The sequence below is a fragment of the Magnolia sinica genome, chromosome 17, assembly GCF_029962835.1.
Source record: "Magnolia sinica isolate HGM2019 chromosome 17, MsV1, whole genome shotgun sequence".
Lineage (NCBI taxonomy): Eukaryota > Viridiplantae > Streptophyta > Magnoliopsida > Magnoliales > Magnoliaceae > Magnolia > Magnolia sinica.
This window is the reverse complement of record NC_080589.1, coordinates 62,244-71,989: the sequence shown is the minus strand read 5'-3', so window position 1 is coordinate 71,989 and position 9,746 is coordinate 62,244. Positions and strand designations below refer to the sequence as shown.

General features: G+C 36.5%; 1 protein-coding gene across 11 annotated transcripts; it reads right to left on the bottom strand.

Moving 5' to 3' along the window:
* Positions 1–2,067: 2,067 nt before the first annotated feature.
* On the bottom strand, positions 2,068–7,915 carry LOC131231459 (uncharacterized). 11 transcript variants are annotated; one of them, XR_009164361.1, is made up of 6 exons: positions 6,985–7,915; positions 4,734–5,149; positions 4,232–4,307; positions 4,035–4,096; positions 3,195–3,256; positions 2,068–2,336 (listed from the first exon to the last, which is right to left on the bottom strand). XR_009164361.1 is itself a non-coding variant. In XM_058227652.1 (4 exons), exons 1-4 carry the CDS (start codon positions 5,712–5,714, stop codon positions 2,283–2,285), a joined length of 318 nt encoding a protein of 105 aa, XP_058083635.1. In that variant the 5' UTR covers positions 5,715–5,868; the 3' UTR covers positions 2,068–2,282. The 11 variants fall into 11 exon arrangements, 3 of the variants coding, with proteins under 3 accessions (XP_058083635.1, XP_058083634.1, XP_058083636.1); XR_009164358.1 differs by having other exon boundaries at positions 4,179–4,307; positions 6,985–7,911; XR_009164357.1 differs by lacking the exons at positions 4,734–5,149; positions 6,985–7,915 and adding an exon at positions 5,589–5,868 and having other exon boundaries at positions 4,179–4,307.
* Between the last annotated feature and the right edge of the window lie 1,831 nt (positions 7,916–9,746).

The window sequence follows — 9,746 nt, the reverse complement described above, 5'->3', positions numbered from 1 at the left end:
CTTTCTCCTTAACTCTTCCTTATGGTAGTTGAGGCCTTGGGTAGAATGCTTGCTAAAGGGTAGGAGGAGGGCTTCTTTTCAAGCTACAAGATGGGGGGAATGTCCACCCTCATCTCCCATTTGCAATTTGTTGATGACACCCTCTTATTTGTGATGCCAATCTTGAAATGGTGGATAATCTGTGAACTATTGTTCAATGTTTTGAAGTGGTGTTGGGTTTAAAAGTTAGCATTGCTAAGAGCAAAGATGTTTGGGGTTTGGATGGAGGCGGTTGAAGTGGAGTAGCTGGCCTTTTTTTTTTTTTGCTTGTGCGGCTGGGGCTTTTCCAACTATGTTTGTGGGTTTGCCTTTGTGTTTGGGTAATCCGGCCAAACACCTTTGGGATTATGTGGTGGAGAGGTTTGAAAGGAAGCTTGCTAGATGGAAAAGCTTGTGTAGCTAGGGCTTTTCCGACTATGTTTTTGGGTCTGCCTTCGTGTTTGGGTAATTCGTCCAAACACCTTTGGGATAAGGTGGTGGAGAGGTTTGAGAGGAAGCTTGTTAGATATCTATCTCTCGGTGGTCATATCACGCTATGAAAGTGGCTTTATCAAATCTCCCTCTTTATTTCATGTCGCTTTTCAAATGTCCGACGTCAGTGCTTTCAACGCTTGAAAAGCTTAAACGAGATTTCCTATGGCAAGGGGTGGAGGAGAAGAAATTTCTTCTAGTGAGTTGGGATGAGGTTTATAAAAGCTATGAAGAGGAGGAATAGGTATTAAGGTTCTTAAATCTATGAACATTACGTTGCTTGGGAAATGGCTTTGGTGGTTTGGGGAGGGTGCATGAGTGCTTTGGAAAGATGTTGTCAAAAGCAATATGGGTGCTTAGAAGGGGGTTGGTGGACAAGAGACTCATGAATCTATTGAGTGTCAACTTTGTGGAAAGGTCTCTTTGGTGAAGTCAGCATTGGTCAATGCTTTTAAGGCTTGAAAAGCTTAGATGAGATTTCTTGTGGCAAGGGGTGGAGGAGAAGACGAAATTTCATCTAGTGAGTTGGGATGAGTATAAAAGCTATAAAGAGGGGGGGGGGGGGGGGGTGGGGGGGGCAGGGATTAAGGATCTAAAGTCTATGAACATCCCGTTACTTAGGTAGTGGCTTTGGAGGTTTGGGGAGGGTGAAGCAGTGCTTTGGAAAGATGTTGTCAAAAGCAAGTATGGGTGCTTAGAAGGGGGTTGGTGGACAAGAGGCACATCAATCTATAGAGCGCTGACTGTGGAAAGGCATCTCTTCCATTAAGTCATCATTGGAAGGGGTCAACTTTTTGCTAGGAAATTATGAAAAAATCATATTTTGAGAGGATGTGTGGGTTGGGATATCCTCTTTAAAAGATGAGTTCCCTTCCATTTTTCATTTGGCTTCGGACTCTTCTGTTATGGTGGTGGATTGCTTCTCCCGCATCGGTGGGGCGGTAGTTTGGGAACCTCCATGTAGCAGATTTCTCTATGATGAGGAAGTTGATAAGCTTGTGGCTCTTCAAGATTGTATCCATCTTTATGTACCGATCTCTGAATTGGATAAGTTGATGTGGAAGGCCAACAAGTCAGGTGTGTTCTCCGTCAAGTTCTATTCTCTTTTGCGAGGGGGAGATCGACATAGAGGAGTGTGCACCAAGTTTGTTTGGCACTATAATGCCCCTCCCAGTGTTTTAAGTATCATTCCTAAGGCCACGTGCATCTAGACGTGGCAACACATGCAGACCTGGCACATGAATAAGCAGGGCCATTAAGAGGCCTGGCTAGGGATTGGCTTCGAGCCAAATTTTGAATTGTTTGGGCTGGGTCTGTCAACCTCGGCCTATTCAAAATTTCCATTTTGCATGGCGGGCCTGAGCCTAGCCCATTGACAGCCCTGAGAATAAAACATCCAAGATATGCATCATGTCCAGCCAAATGTAGATGATCTGGACTGTCAATCAGGCTGATCAACTGATGGTGTGGGAGACACATCTGCAAAAACATCACAACAGACCCCTAGCATTTTTTTTCACACCCTCTAATTACCACATAAAAGGGCATGAACAAACAAAAGATAATCCAGAAACCTTCCTTGACTAAGGAAATCATTTACTAGAATCATATAAAACCAAAGAACCACAAACAGACATACAGAGTGGTAGAATGTTTCTCGAACCTCACCACCTCACACAGGACAAACTTCATCCAACTGCTTATAAAGATGGTTGAGAATGTGAACTGACATCTCAGCAGCTGGGACAGCAGTTTCAGATTCAAAGTAGGCGCTAGGAATTGCTCCATGCACTACCTGCTGTAGATATTCCACCAAAAAGCAAAGACTGCAAATTGGAGGAGCATTGTAAGAGAGATGCAGAGCTCGTAAAACAACAAAATGCTAATAAGGTCGTGGTTCAAATGCCAAAAAAAATACTTGTCACAGTAAAGAACATCTGCCACTTCCCATGTTGCATTTAACAAAATCATGTCAAGAAACAAATGATAACATGGGATCAAATATATTCCATGATCAGCATGGGCCAAAGGCTATAATGTTGCCCCCATTAAATGCAGACCGCTGGTTTTAGTGTCCATTATTTCTAATGACTAAGATCATCTTGTGGGGGAGATGACGCCTCATGGACCATGCCAAGATGGGCCACCTGTACCATTGCTTGTTCGAATGATAAAAATCCATTTGTTTCAATCATGCATTATATAATACCTGATAAAAATCCATATGGAAGTTCATATCATAACGCTAGATGAAGTTTTTGTGTAACATTGCTGAAGCAATGCAATACATTCCAATATTTGATCCTTGCCTATGACAAGGATTATAGATAGAATCAAAAGATTCCTATTCTGGTGGGATCCATCATTTCAGGGCACATTGGCACTAAACTTGGAAAAAAGGATTGGGTGCAGTAATGGATTGTCAGATTAAAAAAGAAAAATCATATTGGCCAGTGGGTGAGGCATTCGTTTGGAAATTGGGATTGAGTGAGAGCTCTCTAGCAATTTCATGCACACATAAATATATGTATACATCATACATAAATTGAGATTGAAGATGTAAAGAAGTAGCAAAGCAACCCAAACGACCACTAGCACTAGAGTGTGCTTCCACCTAATGTTAAATAGTAGTATTTCCTGCACAAAGAATGCAAAAAACATAGCGACCATCTTTGATTTTTTACCTTCATTATGGTTTCTTCCTTCCACATATCAAATCCCTTGAAGAAAGACCTTGAAGAAGTACCTAATACATACATACAAAAAAAAAAATCAATTGTACTGTCATGGCTGTCATGGCTCTCAGGCAAAAATTCTCCATGGTACTGTCAGAATCTTTGGTGCTTCCAAGCTCAGAATCGAACAGTGCCTTCTTGACTTGCCATTAGCTAACATGTTTAGAACTGAAGCATGACATGGAATAGAACAGTTGTGCCTTTTAGAGTCAGCAGTTTGATGAAGCTATCACAAACAACTAATGTTGGAGACAATTCATGCATTCTAATTAGCACTAGATGTCAGCTTTGTGAAACATGGTTCTTTTAGTCACTTTTTTTTTTTTATTGCATAAGGAAAAAAAAAGGACGGAAAAAAGAAAAGAAAAACAACTCTCATGGCATCAATAGATAGAAGCATTCAAACATGGTAGAATTGTTGGACACAAAAATTAAGCTGCACCATTGATTACATAAACAGTTTCCATAGCTCATGCATATGGTTACTAAAAATGAGTCAAACCGGCTCATGCATGCAGTTGTACTATTACATATGTAGCTAACAGACATGGTACTCATGCATGGCTTTAGTTACAGATAAATTACCTATGGGAACAAATTTTGTTATTGGATCTTGTGATTTACGGTTCCTATACAATGATTCAAGTTGATCCCATGGGAAATGATTCACCATCTAACTCAATCCTCAACAAGATATTTCTTATGATGAAGACGAGCTCATCAAAATAAAACAACTCTCCACTTATCCAAATTAATCTAAATACATGAAGGCATAGAGTGAAAACTAACCTGTTGACCAAAGGTGTAATTGGGGATCATTGAACCACACCAAGATATTGCAGAGTCATTTTCTACCAAAATAAATGTACAAGTAAGCCCAATTTAAATTAATGAAAGCAAAAAAAAAAAAAAAAGAGTCAACGAACTGTCAACCTGAAACATATTCAAACAGCCTTGGGTCAGCTTTGATGGGAATGAGGCCCAACCTATGGGATAGGACTTCATCTTGGACCACGATGTGTTGTTTGCAACAAGGACCTTTTCAATAGCTATTGTAGGAAGCTGCATGCGGAGGAGACCATGACTAAAATTAATAAATAAAAAAGTGATTGTCTACACCACCATTCAATGCAACAAAAAACAACTGAGCCAACCATCTCAAAAGATGGTGATAAACAAAAAGGAAAAGTAAAGGCATACAATGCTAACTAGATGATGCAACATCGCAACATTAAGCACATAAGAGGACAATGGAGACTCTGTGAGAGACTGATGAAAGTGAAAGCCAATTTCGAACATGAAAAAGACATCCAACTGAGAAAAATTGAACCTAGAATGGAAGAAAATTCTAGAAGACTGATTTGCTAAGAAACCATGACAGGTGTGTTGTGTCCAACTCACAAGTGAGATAAGAATGGGACCTCCTTACTCTTATCTCATTTGTGATTTGTAGCATCAAAAGTGCAAATGGCAGCCTGCATTTCTTACTCTTATCTCATTTGTGATTTGTAGCATCAAAAGTGGAAATGGCAGCCTGCATGAAGGTTGGCTATGTTTTCCACTCTGCCCCAAACAACAAGAGTATTGCCTGTCGAAATGTCCTCACACTGAATTGAAATAACCATGACAGAGTAGTGCAAGCAAACGTCAATTCACTGAAAACATATGATAGGGAATCCCTCCTGAATGGGGATTCAAATTGGTAGGTATGACTGATTAATGAGTCCATAGCCTTAAAAAAATGAATAGCTCCATAGTCTTCAAAATAATAACTTCTTATATAGTAACCATTTGGGAATGAGATCCTGCAAAATCAGGCAGGCCCCATATCCTCCAAATCAGATTCTGTCACACAAAGGAAGTTTCCCTGCATAAGCGCAATTATTTTAAGTTGGAAAAAGAAACTAAATGATTGAAAATTGTGATTGAAAGGAGAAAAGAATTGACAGCACCTTCGAATCTGACATAAAGGGCATGGGTCATCAAAATCGAGATTAGAGCTTAATCCTAATTCTGCAGGATCCTTATCCAGAAGGACTTTCAATTTCACCGCACAAAAGGAAGAATAAAAATCACAAAAAAAAAAATCACCAACAATGATCACTGCATAAAAATAAAAATAAAAATCACCAACAATGATCACCACACAAAAGGAAGAATATAAATAAGTAAACCTTAATATCCAAAGATTCCAAACATCAGCCTAAGTAAATAAAAAAATAATTAAAGAAAAGGAACACCCAACAAACTAATCAATTTGGATGAAACCCAATTGATAGCACACCATATCTGGAAAATTATAAAGAAAAATATAAGAAAAACAGACCAATTTTAAAGATGTACATTAGTGATGAGGATCATCCTAAATGCATTGGCCAGTGAAGCATCAATCTCGATCATATCAAACTCAATCTCATCTTTTGTAAGTTGAGTTACTTCAACGCTAAAATTATTGCAGAAATTATCCATCCGCAAGCTATTATCAACCCCGAAAAGTTGACCAGGATGATTTTGAAGTGTGAAAAAAAAATAAAGGGCAAAACTTTAAATAAAAGGCCTAAAGGGACATTGGATTAGGTAGTAACAAAATATTTAATCTTTGATAGTGTTAGTTGGTTTAATTTGAAGGGCAAATAAAAGGCCTAATGGGACATGGGTGGAAGCTGTAACAAAAGATTTAAACACATATATGGCTTAACTGAAGATACAGTTTAGGAGTTAGTACAAGTTAAATGTTTTAAACGAGAAAGTGATAGTCTTAAAAGGACATGGATAGAGTGAAGGATATTGCTAGTAAGATTTAGAGCATGGTGAATAAAGTTGAGATGTGTGCCTCTGGAGTTTTGTGAAATTTCCTTAAGTACCTTTTAAAGCCACTCATCAGACTGGTCATGACATATGGGACAATTTAGGAATAACAAATTAATAGGATGAGCAAGGTTTTTAAATTAAATAAAATCACATAAGCCATAATCTTGGGTTGATCGGTTATGCCATTGCATGATCGGTTATGCTATCACTCAAGCTGATAGTTTTTTTAAAAAAAATTAAAAATTAAAAATTGAAAAAATGGTTAATAAAGGAAAAAAAATCTAAAACTTTTTGAAAATTGTCCAATTACAATGTATGAGAACAGTCATTATACATATATTAAAATTTTGGATAGTCACCAAATGACATATTCATACGATGAGCATCACAAAAATGAGGAACCAGAGATGAATGTGTAGGAAGACAAGGAATGACAAAATTAAAAATGAATGCTTTAAATGAAAGTTAGGAGTAACACCAAAAGTAATAAGATTGAGATTATTTGGCGACGTGTAAAGAAGATAAGGAACTAAGCAGGTTTGAAGGAGTTGATTGGTAAGTTAAAGGCTAAAAAGGGGGGATGTACTAATAGAAGATTTAAGCAAGAACAGTTTAGTTGAGAATAGAACCTAGATGGATTGGAGGGACATAACAGAATTGTAAAACTTAGATTATCTGGGATAGTGCTTAGATGACGATGATGATATACGTACATACGTCATCCTCATCATCATTATCATCATCAAAGCAGTTTGTCCCAACTGATTTGGTCAACTACATCAATCCTATTATGCCACGCCACTCCGCCGAGGACTATATCTTCAGTTAAACTATCGACATTCAAGTCATTTCTTTCTACCTCCACGCTCACAAGGTATAGTTTTTTTTTTTTAGACCCTTAGAACTAAAAATTAATCTAAATGGAAACTCAAATGAACCACACCACAGAGAACAATTGAGAGGGGGAGAACAGCGTAAAACCATATTAGATGTTTTGTCGAGTCCATCAAGTTGAATGTAGCCAAATTAAGCGATCATGAAAGGTTCGTATAAATTTAGAGTAAGGTGAATATAGTAAAGTTGTATACCTAGATAGTTTTGTGAAATTTCTGTCAAAAAAGACAAGGAATGACATAACTAAGAACAAATACATTCAACAAAAGTCATAAGTAACACCAATGAGTAATAATATGAGGTAAAGTTGACTAGGATGATTTTTAAGTGTTAAAAAAAAGGGCAAAAGTGCAAATAAAAGGCCTAAAGGGACAATGGTATAGGTAGTAACAAAAGATTTAATCTTTGATAGTGTTAGTTGGTTTAATTTGAAGGTCGTAAAAGGGCAAATAAAAGGCTTAATGGGACATGGGTGGAAGTTGTAACAAAAGATTTAACACATATATGACTTAACTGAAGATACAGTTTAGGAGTTGGTTAGTACAAGTTAAAAGTTTTAAACGAGCAAGCGATAGTCTTGAAAGGACATGGATAGAGCGAATGATATTGCTTGTAAGATTTAGAGCATGGTGAATAAATTCGAGATGTGAGCCTCTGGAATTTTGTGAAATTGCCTTGAGTACATTTCTAAGCCACTCATCGGATAAACCCGACTACGATGAAGTGACTGAGAAAGATATTGCTTGTATATTTAGGGCATGGCAAGTAAACTGTAAATGTGTTCCTATGAAATTTTGTAAAATTGTCTTATACTAATAAAACTGAAAGAGAAATTCTATATGATGGGTAGTAGACTGGTCATGACATATGGGGCAAAATGTTGGACAACTGAGGAATAACAAATTCATAAAATGGGCAAGGTTGTTAAATCAAATAAAATCATATAAGCCATAACCATGGGTTGATCGCTTATGGCATTGATTGATCGCTTATGCAATTGTTCAAGTTGATGGTTTAAAAAAAAAAATTTTAAAAATTGAAAAAATGGTTAGTAGGTGAAAAAAAGTAAAAAAATAAATCTAAAACTTTTTAAAAACTGTCTAATTACCATGTATAAGAACAGTCATGATACATGGGTTAAAATTTTGGATATTCACCAAACGACATATTCATACAATGAGCATTGCAAAAATGAGGAACCGGACATGAATGTGTGAGAAGACAAAGAATGGCAAAATTAGGAATGAATGCTCTAAATGAAAGTTAGGATAAACATTAAAGGTTATAAGATTGAAATGATTTGGCCACATGTAATGAAGATAAGAAAATAAATAGGTTTCAAAGTGTTGATTGGTAAGTTAAAGGGTAAAAAGGGTGGATGTACTAACAGAAGATTTAAACAAGAACAGTTTAGTTGAGAATACAACCTGAATGGATTGGAAGGACATAGCAAAATTATAAAGCTTAGATTATCTAGGATAGTGCTTCGATAATGATGATAATATACATACATTCGTCATCGTTATCCTCATTATCATCATCAAAACATTTAGTCCCAACTGATTGGGTCAACCACATGAATCCTATTATGCCATGCCACTCCGCCAAGGAACATATCTTTAGTTAAATTAACGGCTTTCAAATCATTTCTTTCTACCTCCACACTCACATGGTAATAATTGTTTTAAAGACTCATAGAACTAAGAATTAAATCAAATGGAAACAGAAATGGACCACACCATGGAGAACAATTGAGAGGGGAAGCACAGCTAAAAACCATCTTAGAGGTTTTGTCCAGTCCACCAAGTTGAATGTAACCAAATTAAGCGATCGAGAAAGATATTACATATAAATTTAGAGATAGGTGAATGTAGCGAAATTGTATACCTTCATAGTTTTGTGAAATTTCTGTCTAAGAAGACTATGAATGACATAACTAAGAACAAATACATTCAACGAAAGTCATGAGTAATACTAATGAGTAATAATATGAGGTAAAGTCGACCAGGATGATTTTTATGTGTAAAAGATAAAAATAAAGGGCAAAAAGGCCAATAAGAGGCATAAAGGGACATTGGTGGAGGTAGTAACAAAAGATTTAATCTTTGATAGTGTTAGTTGGTTTAATATGAAGGTCATAAAAGGGCAAATAAAAGGGACATGGGTAGAAGTTGTAACAAAAGATTTAAGCACATATATGGCTTAACTGAAGATACAGTTTAGGAGTGAGTTAGTATAAGTTAAAAGTTTTAAACGAGCAAGTGATATTCTTGAAAGGACATGGATGGAGCGAAGGATATTGCTTATAAGATTTAGAGCATGGTGAATAAAGTAGAGATGTGTGCCTCTAGAATTTTGTGAAATTGCCTTAAGTACCTTTCTAAGCCACTCATCAGATAAACCCGACTAGGATGAAGTGAATGAGAAAGATGTTGCTTACAGATTTAGAGAATGGCGAATAAAGTGTAGATGTGTTCCTCTGAAATTTTCTAAAATTGCCTCATACTAATAAAACTGAAAGAGAAATTTTATATGATGGGTAGAAGACTGGTCATGACATATAGGGCAAAATATTGGACAGTTGAGGAATAACAAATTCATAGAATGAGTAAGGTTGTTAAATCAAATAAACCCACATAAGTCATAACCTCGGGTTGATTGCTTATGCCATCACATGATCGCTTATGCGATCGCTCAAGTTGATGTTTTTTTTTTTAAATTAAAAATTTTAAAAATGGTTAAATAGGGATAAAACTTTTTTAAAAAATCTATTAAAAAAAAACTGTCTAATTATTA

Bases quoted from the DNA above. Each gene is read 5' to 3' on its own strand.
- LOC131231459 (XM_058227651.1), bottom strand. From the start codon at position 5,714: ATGGATAATTTCTGCAATAATTTTAGCGTTGAAGTAACTCAACTTACA. The intron at 4,308-5,588 runs GTACATCTTTAA...CTCCGCATGCAG, and splicing joins GGATGATCCTCATCACTAAT to CTTCCTACAATAGCTATTGA. The intron at 4,097-4,231 runs GTTGGGCCTCAT...TTATTTTGGTAG, and splicing joins GATGAAGTCCTATCCCATAG to AAAATGACTCTGCAATATCT.